This window comes from Lepus europaeus, chromosome 14 (genome assembly GCF_033115175.1).
Source record: "Lepus europaeus isolate LE1 chromosome 14, mLepTim1.pri, whole genome shotgun sequence".
In the NCBI taxonomy this organism is placed as follows: domain Eukaryota; kingdom Metazoa; phylum Chordata; class Mammalia; order Lagomorpha; family Leporidae; genus Lepus; species Lepus europaeus.
This window is the reverse complement of record NC_084840.1, coordinates 77161381-77180433: the sequence shown is the minus strand read 5'-3', so window position 1 is coordinate 77180433 and position 19053 is coordinate 77161381. Positions and strand designations below refer to the sequence as shown.

Below are 19053 nucleotides of genomic sequence, written 5' to 3'. Positions count from 1 at the left end.
ATGATTATTAACAAAGAGAATTAATTCAACCTGTGCTTATTGGACACATGATAATTCAATATGCACTAACCTACAATGAAGCCGTAGAAATAGAATAAGAGTATAAGGGAGCAATTAATTCTGTAAGATTTCACAGATCCCAGAAAAATTTTTAAAAATTATAAAATTCTAATGCAACACAACTTAAACACATTTTTAGTTAATTCATGAATGACCTTATTTGATGCAATGTGTTTGTGTTCCCTAGCAAAATTAAATCAATAAAGTATTTTTGAAGTATTTTATTTCCTAGGTTCGCTAGTTTGAAATAATCGTGTCAGTGGATCGTTTGAGTTTCTCTTGAAATCTAAGTTTTTAATGAAGACATGCTTCTGAAAATAAAGCAATTTCTGTTCAACCTGCTTCTAAAGAAAACAAATCCTTGGTTTTTAGTTATGTGGCCAGAAGGATTTTACAAAAACAGCAGTAACAAAGAACCAAAGCAATTAAAATGCTTTTAATAATTGTTGGGAAACTTGAGAGCCCATCATGATCAATAAAGTACCTAAGGCACCTCAGGTTCAGATGATACAAATATTTTCGGGTCCTGATGATAAAATATATGATTTTTACCAACTCAAGAATGTGAAACCAAAAGGCTAATGTCCAATAATGATTATAGTGAATAAGAAGGAAGAAAACCCTAAGAGTTGATAAATGGGAAACACTGGAAATCGTGTTGTTCCTCCCACTTTTGAAAGATGAGGAAACAGAGGCCCAGCCAAGAATCAAAGGTGGCATCAATTAATGCTTGTTGGCCTGTTCCTTCTGCTGGGGTCTTGTTCACCAGGATCTTTCATTTAGATTGTTTTTTGCCACCGTGTCATGGCTTTCCATGCCTGTGAGACTCTCATGGACCTTTTAGCCAGATCCGAATGTCCCAAGGGTTGATTCTGAGGCAGGAGTGCTGTTTTGGGCGTTTGCCATTCTATGAGTCTGCTGTGTGTCCTGCTTCCCCCTCAGGATCATTCTCTCCCTTTTAATTCTATCCTTCATTATTTGCTTACACTGGCCTTATTTGTGAAATCTCTTGACACATACCCTGTCTTTTTGATCAGTTGTGTATTTATGAATGGTTTCAGATATGTGAAATTGAAAAAAAAAATCACATCAAATCTCCAAAGGCAAGTTGGAAATATATAATACTTTGCTATCTTCATCCCATTATACCATGTGTTGGAAAACTTAGCTAATATGTTGATTGACTTATACATTTTTTCAATTCTATTTAAAACATTAGATCAAATTTAAATGGGAAAGTTCCATGTAATATTCCATTTGAGCACTTTAATGCCATAATAATTAATGGGAACCACCACCACATGGAAAAAAATGATATCTATTGAGCAGTTCATGGAGAAAGTTCCAGACTGGTTCTCCAGTAGACTCTCCACTCCTCAAGGGAAGATGATGCTTATATTTTTTTTAAGATTTATTCATCTATTTGAAAGTCAGCATTACACAGAAAGAGGAGAGGCAGAGAAGAGAGAGAGAGGTCTTCTATCCTATGGCTCACTTTCCAACTGGCTGCAACAGAAGTCAGGAGCCAGGAGCTTACTCTGGATCTCCCACATGGGTGCAGGGGCCAAGGACTTGGGCCATCTTCTACTGCTTTCCTAGGCCATAACATAGAGCTGGATCAGAAGCGGTGCAGCCAGGTCTTGAACCAGCACCCATATGGGATGCTGGTGCTTCAGGCCAGGGCATTAACCCACTGCTTCACAGGGCTGGCCCCGATGCTCATATTTTTAAAAATCTGTGAAAAGTTCACATACAACAAGACAGCACATCCTAGATTTGTGACTAACAGGAACAGTTAAGGCTGTCATTTTCAAGTACAAAAGATTAGCGTTCCATTGCCCAATCTGTGCAAGACACCTAGTTAAAAGGTGAAGTCATGAAAATTACTAGAATCGCACCAAAGACATAAAAGTATCATAATTTAGGCAACAGCAAATTGAAATGCAGGAAATACTGGGAAAATTATGCATATTATAGATTATATTATCATTCTCTAAACTGCATGATGAGAGATTCTAAGTGAGGAATTTGGCTTTGACTGAAGACATGTTTTATATTTATTTAATTTGTTTTCATTTTATTAAAAGAAACACAGAAAAAAATGTGACATATACACAGAGATCTAGAGAGCGATATATCTTCTGTGCGCTAGTTCATACCTTGAATCTTTGCAACAGAGGTTGGTCAGGATGACCCAGGAGCTTAGAAGTCAATCTGGGTCTTCCACATAGGTGTCTGGAACCCAAGTACTTGAGCCATGATCTGCTGTCACTTAGGGTTCACATATCCAGAATTTTCTAGTATAATCAATAGCCTGCAATTATTAAAACTATTAATTATTTTCAATACTAGGTACGATATTATAAACAGAAATTTCATTGAAAATGTGTGTTTTCCTTATTTCCATGTAGTTCATTTAAGAAAAAACCTTCTTCTATTTAAAAAAAAAAAAAAACCACTAACTCATTGAAATACTGTCCACAGTGTTGAATTTGTTTTAGCTCCATTCCGTCCACATGCCATTGGTTAATGATTGCACAAGTATTAGGTCATTCACTTACTGGTACCATCTTCTGAAGGCCTAAGAAGTCAAGACGCGTGACTGGCTACACTGAGAAGACAGAAGGAACTGTGCAGTCACCGAGAGGAGACAATGGATCCCAGACGTTACGTTATGGAATTAAATGATGGTAACATCATACCTCTACTGGGATTTGGCACTGCTGCACCTATAGAGGTAAACATAGTGTTCTTAGGATTGAATGTAAAAATGAAATAGAATGTATATTAGTGGAAACCAACGTCAGTATTGGAGTTACTTAGTTCTGCATTTAAAGACCTGTTTTCCAGTGTCTCTGAGCAGGGGTGGGGGATGGTTTGTTCTAAGTTTCACCAGCCTGGAGCACAAGACAGAGGGTACTTAGACATAGTTCTGCATCGGGTTCTGATCTCTTGATCACCTATTGATTTTTCTCACCAGTACTGGATTCCCCCCTTTTTAATGTTTCCCAGTTTGGCAGAAAAGATGAAAGTCAAGTCAAGAAGCTGTCTTTTTAAAGGTTGACAGCCATGGGAGTGGTTTCTTTTCCATTTCATGGCTGAAGAATTTTTTTCTCCTTCCAAGTAGACTACATAGATGGACATTTCTGTGGATAAACTACTGGGATAGAGGGCATGAACACTCAACTGCTCTGGGGCAACCCTGAGAATCACGCTGCAAATAGCGGACAGGGGTTAAGCAGATTTTCTCATGTAGTACTACTGTCTTACCTGGGAAGATACTAGAAAGGAAAAGATAATGTGTTAGAGGATAATTGGAACATAATAAGAGTATGTCTAAATTACTGGTCCTGATTAATGTATGCTCTTTTTAAGAAAATGGTATCTGGGGCTCTCCTAAATGAAAGTCAGTATAGCAGATAATTTATTAGACTGAGGAGAATTTTTTAGCACTAATATCATCCCTAGGTCCTGAAATTGTGTAACAAAGGACCAATTACTTCAGAATTGAAGTCCCCATTTTCTCATGTCTTTGATAAAAGGAAATCTTAAAGGGGCCATTTTGGAGACATGTGACAAGACTTGGTTATTTTCAGGGCAATGTGTCATGAAGGGCGTGGATAAGGAAGGACACCAGTAGACCTTTAGCCTTAGTTCATTTCTTTGCCCTAACCCCAGGTCAGCACCGGATTGGTGTCAGGAGAGAACAGTGGCATCCAGTATCTAGTTCATTAGGATTTCATTAAAAGTAATTAATTTCTCAAATTCTTACAGCAAATGGTATGAAGCCTGATTTCATTTCTGATCTTTAACCAATACACTGTCAAATCCTTATTGAAATTTTGTAGATGTAACCAAATTTTTTTGATTTTGTCCTAATTATAGCTACCCTAAAACAAGTGCCTTTTATTTGAAGACTGACACCTAGTTTAAACAACTCTTGTGTGATATGGCTAAGTTCTTACACATAAATGTATAGGATAGGATTATGCATAATGCTTAATGTTTAGTGTTTTCATGCAAACGGAGTGTCTGTGTAGAAAATATTTAACGTAAATGACTGTTGTCTCTTGAATTGATTATTATCATAGTGGTTCCTGGGTAGGATTAGTGGACATAGTTTACCCCATTCCTTAACTGATAAGGTTGTTGTTGCACCAGAACTCCTTTGAGAAATGAGTTTTAAGTGTAACTGCTTTCCCGTGGGAGAGTGGTACTTTGGTTGCTGTGCTTTCCCGTGGGAGAGTGGTATTTTGGTTGGTTCAGAAGGCCTACATAACCTGTCTCCAGTGAATAATTAAGTTAAATCTCAAGACCTCATTGAAGCAGCAATCCTTATGTGTTGTCATAATTTCGTGGTGGAGGAATGTGGTGTTTTGTATGACTACACTGTAAGGGAGCTCATAGAAGCTTGTACCATGGTTCTTCTGTACTTCCTCCATATGCATTTTTGCTGTGCTAATTTTACTTTGTAATCTCACCATGTAAATAGTAACGACATGAAAATTCTCTGAGTTCTTCCAGCAAATCTGCAAACCTGAGATATAAGTTATCAGTCAGGTATTGCCTGAATCTGATAAGTTTCCTGGGTTGACCAGCTCTTTCTATTAGGACAAAAGATGGGCCAGTGCTGTGGCATAGTGGATACAGCCAACGCCTGCTGTGCTAGCATCCCATATGTGTGCTGGTTCAAGCTCCACTTCCAATCCAGCTCTCTGCTATGGCCTGGGAAAGCAGTGGAAGATGGCCCAAGTCCTTGGGCCCCTGCACCAGTGTGGGAGACCCAGAAGAAGCTCCTGGCTCCTGGCTTTGAATCAGTGCAGCTCTGGGCCATTGTAGTCAACTGGGGAGTGAACTAGTGGATGGAAGATCTCTTTCTCTCTGCCTCTGCCTCTCTGTAACTCTGCGTTTCAAATAAATAAATAAATATTTTTTTTAAAAAAAGGACAAAAGATCCAGACAAACTGAAGTGGATTACTGACCCCAATTGTAGAAATAATTCAAAGTTTGAGAAAAACTGCTTCTTAGAGAAGTCCTCACCACTGTCTGATTGAGGCACTTCTCATGCCTGGATAGCCACATACTATTTTTTGTTTCTCCCTAGGTTCCTAAAAGTGAGGGTCTAGAGGCCACCAGATTAGCTATTGATGCTGGGTACCGCCATTTTGATTCTGCTTCTGTGTACCATAATGAAGAAGAGATAGGACAGGCCATCAGGAGCAAGATTGCAGAGGGCATTGTGGAAAGAAAAGACATATTCTACACTTCAAAGGTATATTTTGTATATGCTGTTCAAGTGTGTAGTAATTAATGTTTTAATTAAATCTCACATAAATTCATTCACACATAATAATATAACATCCAGTTTGATAAGAGATGTGCGCAGTTTTGAATCTTTAAAGTGATGTCCCCTTATTTTTCTGAGCCTTACTTCATAGCAGTATGATTTAACAAAGGTCCACAGAATAAGAGAGCTAACATCAGATTATGACTCTCCTTATCTTCTTTCCTCAATTCATTATTCTGAACGCAAATTTTCATCTGTATCAATAAAAGCAAGCACTATCAGAGAATTCTTTGAGATTTAAACATGATTTTGCTAAGTGCTTTGTAATTGTGTTTAACACATGTTTAAATCTTCAAACCATTTTCCCCCTCAGTCGTGTAACTAATATTGACAATAATTCTTTGCCAAATAGTAAAAAAGAAGGAAGAGCAAAACTATTTAATAACTTTGTAAATTCTATCCAACATTTTTTGAAAATGGACATTGTATTACCTCGTGAAATATTTTATCTGTTCAGTAATTATTCCGTTGATCATTAATAATCAAATGTATGCACTGTAATGTCACTTGAATAGGTCAGATAAAAGGATATTCAATACAGAAGAGAGTATTTTTCACTGTGCTGGTCAGTCTCTAACTAATAGATTCATGTCCCAATATCAGGTGAAATGAAAAATAAATTTAATTAATGTATTAATCCAGCACGGCTTTCAAACATTAACCTTTGCAGCTTTGGTGTACTTTCCATCGACCAGAGCTAGTTCAGCAAAGCTTGGAAGAAACATTGAGAAAAGTTCAACTGGACTATGTGGACCTCTACATTATTCATTTCCCAATGGCTTTGAAGGTAGGCAATTTGAATAAATAAATCTATTGCACTTCAGCTATTGGCATGGATAGTTATCAGTAATGAGCCCTCATTTTTAGCAATGATTAAATTAAAATGATATAAATGTGTGAGAGCTTAATTCATGTAATTTACAGAAACTACTCAAGACATCCCATTAAAAGAGCTTACTGGATTTTTGTAAATATTGAGTCCAAACCATGGTTTGAAGTAGTCTTCAGAAATGACTTTGTTTATATCAATTCCTTGCTTCTGCATTACTACAAGAGTGACAAAGTCTTTTAAATTGATGGAAAATTTGGCATTGAGACATTCAAGGCTCATGGACATTGGTTCTTGGTAGCTTCTCTAAATCTTACGGCATCAAAATTAATCTTTTATGGCACCTTCATTGACCGTGGTTTTGTCATGTACTTGTCCTTGGAATAAATGAAGATCAAGGCTATGTAACTTATTTCCTAGTGAGAAAGACACAGTTCCTGAGATGAACTATAGAAATAAGCAAAGTAACAAGTCAGCCAGGAGACATTATTAGGCTCTAGAAAACTGTATACACACACACACACACTTCTGAGAGAATAGAGGAAATCTGTCATCAAAAGACATTAAAATATTTTCAATGTGTCTGTAGGGGATGTTGTTGCATCTACTTTACAAGGTTTAGTGTCTCATCCTAGGCATACCTAGGAACATTTTGTGGGTGGAAACTTGTGTTTTTAACCATCACTTTAACGACTGCTTCTATTCCAGCCAAGTAAAGAGCGAATTCCAAAAGATGAAAATGGAAAAGTAATGTATGACACTGTGGATCTCTGTGCCACATGGGAGGTGAGTTTGAGGAGATACACAGAAGAGAATGCTGGGGAAGGAGAGTCAGGTCATCTTCCACCTTTTGAATGATATCCACAATTCTGGAAAAGAAATTCCTGATTTTGATGGCCGGCGCCATGGCTTAACAGGCTAATCCTCCGCCTTGTGGCGCCGGCACACTGGGTTCTAGTCCCGGTTGGGGCGCCAGATTCTATCCCAGTTGCCCCTCTTCCAGGCCAGCTCTCTGCTGTGGCGCGGGAAGGCAGTGGAGGATGGCCCAAGTCCTTGGGCCCTGCACCCGCATGGGAGACCAGGAGAAGCACCTGGCTCCTAGCTTCGGATCAGCACTATGCGCTGGCCGCAGCGGCCATTGGAGGGTGAACCAACGGCAAAAAGGAAGACTTTTCTCTCTATCTCTCTCTCTCTCACTATCCACTCTGCCTGTCAAATGAAATTCCTGATTTTGAAAGTGGATGATTTGCTGTGTGTTGGCAAGGAATACACTACTGTGATATAATAGTAAGAAATGGAAATCAGGATTAAGCATATGTTTTCCTCCATCTGCACTTCTCTCAGTTTTTTTTAAAGATTTATTTATTTATTTGAAAGTCAGAGTTACACAGAGAGAGGTGAGGCAGAGAGCAAGAGAGGTCTTCCATCCGATGGTTCACTCCCCAGTGGCCGCAACAGCCGGTGCTGAGCTGATCCAAAGCCAGAAGCCAGGAGCTTCTTCCGGGTCTTCCATGTGGCTGCAGCTGCTCAAGGACTTGGGCCATTTTCTACTGCTATCCCAGGCCATAGCAGAGAGCTGGATGAGAAGTGGAGCAGCCGGATGTCAACCCAGTGCTCATATGGGATGCTGGCGCTTCAGGCCAGGGCGTTAACTCACTGCACCACAGCAGCGGCCACAACTTCTCTCAGTTTTATAAGGAGGACATACTAATATTTTTCTTACACTGCTCATCTTGTTCCTCCCTCTCCCTTTTTTTTTTATTAGTTTTCTCTTCAGGATGTTCAATTTAGTTATCTTGTCAACATTTAACAATGTTCTTATTAACAACACTTCGCATTTGTAAAACCTCTTCAATCCTTCTTCACTTTTACAGGCCATGGAGAAATGTAAGGATGCAGGGCTGGCTAAGTCCATTGGGGTGTCTAACTTCAACCGCAGGCAGCTGGAGATGATCCTGAACAAGCCAGGGCTCAAGTATAAACCTGTTTGCAACCAGGTGAGGGCCTTCAGCCTCCTCTCTTTGTGTTTCTCATTCTGTGCTTCCTGTTCTAGGGCCTGGTGTTCATTTCTACTCTCCCCTTTTTATACATTTGTGGAATGACAGATTCTAAGAGCAATGTCTCTATTTAGAAGGGAATATAGGACCTTCCCTTGGGTCTCTACATGATGAAGACCTATATTGAAACTTTGGGAGAGCTTTAGATGGGAATTTGTGTAAGAATCCGTGGAGGTGAAATGGTTAAGGAAGCTAGCAGTTCTTAATGTGAGCTTCTGGGGAGGGTGGACTTACCCTTGTGTTATTAAGCATGACCAGAGTTCAGGTGTGTGCATGTGATGTGGAGGGAAAGGAAGATGATAAATGCCTGGAATAGTCAGTAATCAGGAGACACTGAAAATAGTATTAGGTAGAGAAATCAGAAGGGTTTGTGTGTGATTCAAATGCCTGAGTTTTTCTTTTGACATCTGCTTTTAGATGTCTCACAGTCACAGATCCATGACATGTGAACTAGAAACTGAAAAAGTCATGCAGGTTAGAGGTAGAATGTGAATCTGTTTATGGTGGTACCAGTGGTGCATGAATACTCACATACTTTTAGTAGAACCAGAGCCAATCCTATGCCTGACTCTATCTAAATTTGTACCCCCTCCCTTGTTTTTGCCATCAAGTATCTCTTCCAGCTCATCTATTTTGTTTCTGATTCTGTGCTCTAACTTACTTTTTAAGATCTGGTAGCTCTGTTGTAAGGATTCTAAATTAGAAAAATATAGCTTGGAAAAATTATAAATTTTATATTTACTGATGGTGATGTAAAATATAATATTAAAGGGCTGGTGTTGTAGCTTAGAAGATTAGGCCTCCACCTTCAGTACTGGCATCCCATATGGTCTCCAATTTGAGTTCCTCCATTTCTGCCCCAGCTCCCTGTTAATGCATCTGGGAAAGCAGTGGAAGATGGCGCTCCTGTGGGTATATCATTTGCCTGCTAACTACCTTCAATTCAGCTCAGCTGTGCGGAATTACTTCCCTTCTGAATGAAAAACAGAGAGAGAGAGAGAGAGATATTTACCATGCCTCACCTGGGTGTGTCACCTTTGATACACCCTTAACCCTGAGGAACAAACAGTGCTCTCAGGTCACACCCATCTCAAGCCTCTAAGGCTCCATCAAAAGCAGAGAGTCCACTTAATACAGTCATAGTATAACAAGAAAAAAACACCACAGCGAGGGAAGGAGAATCCAAAGAATATCTCTACAATGCCAAGCCACAAACGCAGAAAACAAGGTAACAAGAACAAGGAAGACATTATGACACCCCCAAATGAACAAGACACCCCAAGCCAAGATTATGAAGATGATGAGATGGAAGAAATGCAAGATATGGATTTCAAAAAATTTATGATAAGAACAATTAGAAGTGTTCAAAAACAAATGCTTGAGCTACGGAATTCCTTACTGGACAGGATAGAAAATCTCCTTTGAGAAAATGAAATCCTAAGGAGGATTCAAAATGAAACGCAGAAACTAGTAGAACAGGAAAGTGTGATAGTGAAGAGAAATCAAAATGAAATGAAGAACTCAATAGATCAAATGACAAACACATTAGAGAGCCTTAAAAACAGAGTCAGTGAAGCAGAAGAGAGAATATCAAACTTAGAAGAGAGAGCACAGGAAAGTACATAGTGAAACCAAAGAAAAGAAGAGGAAATTAGAAATCTAAAAAATATTGTTGGGAATCTACAGGATACTACTAAAAAACCCGACATTCGGGTTCTAGGAGTCCCTGAAGGCATGGAGAGAGAGAAGGATTAGAAGGCCTTTTTAGTGAGATACTTGCAGAGAACTTCCTGGGTTTCAAATAGGGCAGAGACATCCTAGTACAGGAAGCTCACAGAACCCCTGGTAAACATGACCAAAAGAGATCCTAACCCGACACATTGTAATCAAACTCACCACAGTGAAACACAAAGAAAAGATTCTAAAAGGTGCAAGAGAGAAACGTCAGATTAATCTCTGAGGATCTCCAATTAGACTCACAGCAGACTTCTCATCAGAAACCCTATAGGCTAGAAGGGAATGGGGAGACATAGTCCAGGTACTAAGAGAGAAAAACTGCCAGCCCAGAATATTATATCCTGCAAAGCTCTCATTTGTGAATGATGGTGAAATAAAGGCCTTTCATAGCAAACAGAAATTGAAAGAATTTGTTGCCACTCATCCTGCCCTGCAAAAAATGCTTAAAGATGTGTTACACACAGAAACACAGAAACACGGCCATCTATATGAAAGAAGGCAGAGGAAGGAAATCTCACAGCAAAAGATCACAGGAAACTCAAAGTATATATTAGAAAATATCTTTGGGAAAATGGCAAGGCAAAGTCACATTGAATGTTAATGGCCTGAACTGTCCAGTTAAAAAACACCTGATTGGGTTAAGGAGCAAAACCCATCTTTTTTGCTGCTTACAAGAAACACATCTTTAAAAAATATTATCCCTGGAAGTCATTATTGTCCATTTAAATTTTGTTACTCAGTTTTTCTTTTTTGTTTCTTTTCAATTTTAATATTTCTCCTTCACATCAGTATTTGTACATCCAGTAATCTTAAATTCTCTGTGTTGTCTATCTACAGGTGGAATGTCATCTGTATCTCAACCAGAGCAAACTACTGGATTTCTGCAAGTCAAAAGACATTGTTCTGGTTGCCTATGGTGTTCTGGGAAGTCAAAAATATGGAGAATGGTAATGAGGACACTAGCAAACTTACCTAAAACAACTTTGCTGTTGCAACGTTAGCATTCAAAGCATAACCACTTTTCTGGCATTAACTCCGAAATATTGCAGTATAAGGGGAGAATTAGCATTTCTTTTTTTAAAAAAATAATTTATTCACTATTAACGTGAGCAAATTTCGTGAATTCTACAAATATAGATTTTGGAGCATAGGGATACTTCTCATGCTACCCTCCCGTCTACACTGGCACCCTCTCCTCCTTCCTTTTTTATTCTTTCTTTTAATTTTTACAATGACCCACTTTTGGTTTATTTTATACTCATAAGACTAAATTTACTAAATAAGTAAATAATTCAATAAGTAGTAAGCAGAAAATAGTACTGCCCTTCAACTGTAGGGACAAGGGCTCTAAACAATCAACAGATCTCAAAATATCAATTTTGTGCATACACATTACATGTTTTTTGTACTCTATTAGTTACCACAGAACAGTGAAAATGCATGATATTTGTCTTTTTGGGAGTGGCTCATGTCATTAAGTATAATGATTTTCAGCTACATCCATTTGGTTGCAAAAGAAGGATTTCATTGCTTTGGATGGATGAGTAGTCTTTCATTCTATAAATCACAGATGACTGTGGTTCTGCTTCCTGAGACCACATTTGAGTAGCACTGGTCTAGAGTAGGCACTGTAGTCTGTTTTGGAATCCTCCTAACAAACCAAATACATGAACTCAGAAATTCAGCATTGTTGCCTTTCCTCCTAGGGTGGATCAGAACACTCCGGTTCTCTTAGATGATCCAGTTCTTGGTGCCCTGGCAAAAAAGCACAAGCGAAGTCCAGCACTGATTGCCCTTCGTTACTTGCTACAGCGTGGGCTTGTGGTTTTGGCCAAGAGTTTCAGTGAGAAGCGAATCAAAGAGAATTTGCAGGTGATGAGTGGGGCTTTGGGCACTGGGGCTCCTACAGTATCCATCATGTGTGTCTTCTTTGTAGGCACTCAGGATACCTTTGTGGTATCTGGGTGTCCCTGTCATCTCCTGTGTGTTTCTTCTTATTGCCCATTTGTAAGTGTTTTCTTTTGCTGTAGAGCAGGGAAGCCTACATGCCTGGATTGAGTTGCCAGGGTGCAGAATTCTGAGGTTTGTGTTTCAGCATGAATTCTGAAATTTCTTGGGTAGTCCTGTCATCTGGCAACTATTTTTCAAAAATTCCTTAAATAAGGTAGTTGAATTGGCTATTATTCTGCCTACAATATTTATGATTTATTTTGTGTTTCCCTTAGTTCTCATGTAGTTTAAAATTTATATAGCTTTTCACTCTGTTTTATCTCTTTAGTCTGGCATCTACCCAAGTCTTACTTAAATGAATTGTATTTTATTTTAAAACAGGAGACAACTATAATACAAGTAGCTATCGTATTTGTAAAATACAATCTTCCCAAAGTAGAGATTTAATTTTAAAAGTTTTATTATGGTTCGCAGCTTTGTAGTTTGACAGTTAACTTTGACCATTTGCACTCAGTCCTCTGCTTCTCTTCTTGTCTGCAACCTTCATGTATTTCTCATTGAGTCTCTGCTGCCTTTGCTGGACAGTGCGTGAGCTCTGACTCAGAGTTTTTATTGAGACACTCTCTGTTCTACTTCACTTCTCCCCATACGGTTGTTCCCCTTTCAGTAAATTCTATCAGGCTTTATATCATCCCATTACAGAATTCTAAGGTATTCTGTGCATATTTGCAAAGCCTCCTGGGAACAGATGCACGATTACTTCTTTAAATACTATCCTAAATGTGAGTTATAAGATGGGCCAGCTTCATGTAACAAGAGCAAGGATGCTGGGATGTGTGCAATTTTGAGTGACATTACTATAAACTGCCTTTCACATTGATATATTCTGTATACCATTTTTTAGACTCAGATGTATTTGTTGAGGCATTTTATTCCAAGATGTGCCTTAGTTTTCATTCTCTATACAGTCTATTTTTATGAACAAAAGTTACTTCTCTGTGTCATCAAATTATTCATGCCTTTTTTGTGGTTAATAAGTGTCATGTTTTGACCTATATGGGAAATGTGTAGGATTATACTAAATTAGCTTACAAAATTGTTGTTGTCTTTCCTTCCAAATTTAGACTTTCACTCCATTGGAATTTATTTATATATTACTTGGAATAATGAGACAAATATACCTATATGTTTACTAAATGAATAGCAGATATACTTCACAACAACAACATTTCTGGACTCTGCTTCTCTTCAGTGTGCTGACTTACTTTTCTGTACTATCTTAATTATATTGAAAAATACATTATATTGTGAAGAGTGGTAATTTTCTCCTATATCCTTTTATTTATTTTTAAAAAGATTTACTTATTTGATTTGAAGGCAGAGTGAGAGAGTGCTGCCTTCCCTTGCACATTAGCAGGAGGTTGGTTCAGATGTGGAGCAGCTCAGACTGTAACCGAACCATCCAGAATGGGATGTGGTATCACAAGTGGCAGCTTAACCTCCTGTGCCACAAAACAAGCCTCTGTATTATCTTTTTGAGGAATATCTGGGCTATTCTTCACTGACTATTCAGTGATATAAAATTTACAATGAGTTTATCAATTTCCACCTAAAGTCCTTAGGTGGGTGTATTGAGATTGTCAATCTATTTGGAAGAACTGGTTTCTGATTGACAATACTGTGGATCCTAAGTGTCCATGAGTAGGTTAATTTATAAAAAAAATGTGGTATGTTTTCACCATGAAATCCTATTATTTGCACCAAAATGGCTGGAACCAGAATATACCATGTTAGCTGATAAGTCATGTACAAAAAGACATATGCTGCATGTTCTACAAAACTTAGGAGAGTTAAATAAGAACACCGGATGTTGATTACTGGAGCCCGCAGAAACAGAAAGAATATGGGGAGTTTGGATTACAAAATAGGGAAATTTGAATTTGGTACGGTTTTATGAATTGTGACCACTTACAAATATCAGGTAGATGTGAGTAATATGGGAAGTGTATGTACAAGTCTACATTTTTTTGTTTTGTAAATTTAAAAGCAATATGAAACAAAAAAAATTTTCCAAAAACTAACAAAAAAGGCTAAAAGGAGAATTTTAAATATGCAAAAGAGATTCAGTAATAAAATAGTGAAAGTCTATTTGCTAGATTATTTTAATTTTAAGCTTCTGACATTTCTTGTTTTCTCTGTCTCTCTTTCTTTGAATCTTCAGTTTAGGGTCTTAATAAACAACCTGTCAGGCAGCCATTTGTTTTAATATGTTATCAATTAGTGACAATATTTTTGATCTTTAAAGTACCCCCAATTTAGACAATCATATCCTCAAGGATGTTCTCCTAGCCTTTGCACCTGATGTCACTGCATTTGAATTATGTTGAAAGAATATTTTTGACGTTATACATGTTAATGGATGGAGTACAGAAATCCAACTATCTCCATGCTACTTGGTAAAATGTCTTATATATTTCAAAAGTATTCCCCTAGATTTTTCTAGATTCTGTGATACACGGTCCATTTATCTTTGTACGTTGTCAGCTTTGATTCATCTCCAGCTTGTTTTGGGATCTTTCATCTGTAGTTTTGTGCAGTTGAAATTAACTAAATCTAGGTATTGATTTCTATTTACTTTTAGCTGATATTCATTAATCACATTAATGTTTTATTGATGTCTTTAATAAGTTTTGGAAACTTCTGAGATATTTATGCATTGTCCTTACACCATTCAATGTAATTCCTCTGGATTTTCTATCTTAGTAAGACACAGTAGGAATAATTTAAAAATTTACTCTTTGATAGGTTTTTGAATTCCACTTGACTCCTGAGGACATGAGAGTCCTAGATGGTCTGAACAGAAATATTCGATATGTTTCTGCGAGTTTGTAAGTGCCTTTGGCTTATATCTTGCCACAACTTATTTTTGGAGAAGCAATGTAGAATGAGTGTTGGAAGTTACCTAAACATCAGAAAGCTAGAGTTGAACAAGGAGCCTGGTGTGAGACAGGAACTTTCTGGATTGTCTTCTCAATTTCTCAATAGAGCTCCAGTTACTGACAGAAACCAGCTGAGAGAGTCCATGTCAGTGTGGACTTTTATACATCCCCCGCTGTGCTTCTCATTCCGTGGAACTTTTCAGATCAGGAAACACCATGCTTGAATCAACATCTCCATAAAGACCTCTGTAATCTAGAGTGAATTGGTAGGCATACACTATGGATATTATCAATGAGGCTTCTTCAGTATTTCCAGAATCCAGTTAATAGCACCTTCCAGGAACCTGATGAATTCTTTCACAGATTGAAAGCATTTATATTACCACTGTATTCCATGCCTGAAATTCCCATTCACCTCCTATGTAATCATTGATTGGATTCTATCCATTTAATGTTTTGAATATTGTCATATTTCTCCTTCGTTTTCATTGTATGCTCAATCAAGACCCCAAAATCTTCATTGCCTGCAGACAGGTTGGTCTTAATTTGGTCAATGGAGCCCTTAGTTTTTATTCTGTGAAGTATAGAGACCTTAAATTAGTAGATAAGTTATGGGGAAGATTTGACAATGAATGGAAGAGTACATAACCAAAAGAGTCATAAATGGAAAGATTTTGTAGTCAAAAAATTGTTACTTACTCTTCAAGATTGAACATGATAGAATATGAGGAAGCGAATATATTGTTATTGATGGTAAGCACTAATATGTATTCTTTCTGTCTGTAGTCATTTTGATTTATAATAGAAAAAAGGGATGATTTATGAAATGACATTAGCATAGTGAAAAATTGATTGCACTGAAAATTTGTGGATATTTGGTTGTCAAGGCTGGAAGTTTCATTATTATAGAGAAAAATTAAAATAAGTAGAGACAGAATGTAAACAAAGAGAGATAACCTTTTGTAATACTACTACCTCTTTAACTGGTAGCATTTATTGGTCATGTTGGTCATATTTTTGCTCTAACTGTGTTGTTGCTATCAAATATGAACATATCAAAAACATACTGTAAACTCCATAGGCATGAAACTCTCCCTTATAAATTACATTCTTTGTAATTCTGAATCTAATATGGTATTGTATATAAGGTAGACAGTCAGTAAAATTAATACTTTTTTTTTTTGACAGGCAGAGTGGACATGAGAGAGAGAAAGATAGAGAGAAAAGTCTTCCTTTGCTGTTGGTTCACCCACCAACGGCAGCCACAGCCGGCACGCTGCAGCTGGCACCCTGCGCTGATCAGAAGGCAGGAGCCAGGTGCTTCTCCTGGTCTCCCATGGGGTGCAGGGCCCAAGCACTTGGGCCATCCTCCACTGCACTCCCTGGCCACAGCAGAGAGCTGGCCTGGAAAAGGGGCAACCGGGACAGAATCTGGTGCCCCGACCGGGACTAGAACACGGTGTGCAGTCACCGTAAGGCGGAGGATTAGCCTATAGAGCTGTGGCACCGGCCAATATGTTCTTAATATTGAAGAGAATTTTCTAGCATCAACTTGAATTTGTAAATGATAACACTTGATATCACTTGGCTTTATTGGCAAATCTGGCTTAGGGAGAGAAGTATGTTTGAATTTTGACTCTGTGTTGTTTGTTAAATTCCAGGAAAAAGTAATTTGAATACTTTTGTTATACTTATAAAAGTATTTATTATAAGGCAGTCATCATGAGAGTAAGAAATGCAGAATCTTTAACCAATAAGAATATACAATGATTAATGTCCCTAATGCCAGTTCCATATAAATCACTTTGTAATTACCATGTATGTAGAGTTATTAAATTCAGATTATGCATTTTTTTCTCATTTTAGTTTGAATGGCCACCCTAATTACCCATTCTCTGCTGAATATTAGCATGGAGATCTTCATCATGACTTCTACCAGAAGCTCCTGCACACATCTTGTGATATGGCAGACATCTCACACGCTGATGATTAGAGACCTCTCTTCTGGATAATCCATGCTGCTAAACGCCTCACAATAAGCTAGAGTTAAATCCACAGGACAGGAAGCATGTGCACTAAATTTTTGTCACTTTCTTAAAACAATTGATGTTGACTTCTTCTTTAAAGATTCTGACTTACACGATTTCTTTCCTTTGACTGCCTTATTCCCCAAACTGATTTTCCTGGAAGTTTGAAAACCATTGGTGGGAGTTTCCAGCCATTCCATTGACCTTTCTGAAGTAGAAGCAGGCAGAATTGTTGACCTGTAGGGAAGTAACCGCTAGTAGGCATCCCTCTCACCCACACTCCCACCCTTATTCCTCCTCCCTCTGCTATTCCAATATTCTTTAAGATTTATTTGAATGGCAGAGTTAGAGAGAGAGGTAGATAGAGAGAGAGAGTGGTCTTTCATCTGCTGGTTCACTCCTCAAATGGCTACAAGGAATGGAGCTGAGCTGATTCGAAGACAGGAGCCAGGAGCTTCTTCTACATCTTCACATGTGTGCAGGGGCCTGAGAATTTGGGCCATCCTCTTGCATTCCCAGGCACATTACCGCAGAGCCGGATCAGAAGTGGACCATTGCAACTGGAGCGGGTACCCATATGCGATGCTGGTTCTGCAGGCTGGGGCTTTAACCCATTGTGCCACAACCCCAGCCAACTAATTTTTATTTTTTACAAAGACCTATTTCAGTTAACTTTATACTCTTAAGATTAATCCTATGCCTAGTAAAAAGTTCAACAAATAGAATGAAGGAAAAACAAAACAAAACAAAACAAAACAAAACAATGGTCCTCAAAAGTCAAGACAAGGGCTATTAAATCACCATATTGCAAAGTGTCAATTTCACGCGTATAGATTGCCTTTTAGGACACAGATCAGGGAAAACATATGGTATTTGTCTTTTGGGGACTGGCTTATTTCATAAATGTGATGTTTTTCAGTTGCTTCCATATTAAATTTGGTCAGGGAAATGAACATGAGCCAACTTGGTTAGTTGACTAGTAACTAGACACAGTGGAAGTAGAAGAGAAGGCTGTTTTGTGTCTTGCACACATATTTGTAAGTTTGCATTATTTTCTATTTAAAACATTTAAGAGGATATATTTTATAAATTAATATTTACATTTAGACTGTGAAAAATATGTTGAATATGGAACTGAGCACATCTATGTTTCAAAATATTGATAATTGGTCTTTCAATAATCGTATCCTGAATATCAAAGAAGAGTTTTCATAGTTAATTCATGAGCCAGAGCTGAGTGTCAGATTCTTCAATTACGATTTTCAGGAAATCCAGGGATCTTACTTGGCTTTTGGGGTCCAGAATGTCAAAACAAAAACAAAACATAGCAAAACAACAGCAAAAAAGTATTGACTTGCTGAATTGCCACAAATATCAGCTCTATGTCCATCACTTTTTTCTAGTTTAAAAATAAATGTCAACTTTAATACTATCAGTAGTTACTTTAATTATAAGTGACTTTAACTTATAAATCAAACGGAAGATAAAACAACAGAGTGAATAGACAGCTACAGGATTCAACTACTTGGTTTTTAAGAGATTCACTTTAGATCTAAGGCCACAATAGTTTGTACCTGAAATGGAAAGATAGTTCATGCAACTAGTAATAAAAAAAGAACTGTGTTAGGTGTACTAATGTCAAAGTAAATATAATTTATTTTAAAAACTGTGACAAGAAATAAAAGCCTTAAATGTTGAGAAATTTCTTGAGAGGTTTTAACTATGATATTACATGAAATTCACAACCTGATGAAATTTTCAGTAAACCCACCTCGATCACCCTTGATTCATGGGGTATATTCTTGGGTGAAGACACTGTGGCTTAATGTACCCTCCAAATGCTCAAAGAGACAATGGAGGCACTTTGTGACTTCCCTGATGTTCGGCATTATTTGTCTTTCTTATCACAGAACACTAGGATCAGCCCTTACATGCACTGGGTCTCGTGATCTTGAGTGATGACACAATGTTTTAATGGGTTTGAAACATTTCTGGATATGTACAATATGCGAAGGGGGAAAGATTGTAAAGAGAATGTTATTAGCTTTGATAGTTGTTCTCATTAATATAGGTTAGGGTCAATGCCAGTCACCAAAAAGACAGATAT

General features: G+C 37.8%; 1 protein-coding gene across 1 annotated transcript; it reads left to right on the top strand.

Annotated features, from left to right (window-relative positions):
* Window positions 1-2626: 2626 nt before the first annotated feature.
* On the top strand, window positions 2627-18564 carry LOC133773587 (prostaglandin-E(2) 9-reductase-like). Its single transcript, XM_062211011.1, has 9 exons — window positions 2627-2797; window positions 5165-5332; window positions 6078-6194; window positions 6945-7022; window positions 8111-8233; window positions 10868-10977; window positions 11737-11902; window positions 14786-14868; window positions 16786-18564. The coding sequence occupies exons 1-9, from the start codon at window positions 2714-2716 to the stop codon at window positions 16826-16828; spliced, it is 972 nt and encodes a 323-aa protein (XP_062066995.1). The 5' UTR covers window positions 2627-2713; the 3' UTR covers window positions 16829-18564.
* Window positions 18565-19053: the final 489 nt, after the last annotated feature.

What these genes read in the sequence shown, in the direction of transcription:
- LOC133773587 (XM_062211011.1), top strand. Translation starts at nt 2,714, where the DNA reads ATGGATCCCAGACGTTACGTTATGGAATTAAATGATGGTAACATCATA. An exon ending in GCACTGCTGCACCTATAGAG is followed by an intron (nt 2,798 to 5,164) that starts GTAAACATAGTG and finishes GTTTCTCCCTAG; the next exon opens with GTTCCTAAAAGTGAGGGTCT. An exon ending in CGATATGTTTCTGCGAGTTT is followed by an intron (nt 14,869 to 16,785) that starts GTAAGTGCCTTT and finishes TTCTCATTTTAG; the next exon opens with TTTGAATGGCCACCCTAATT.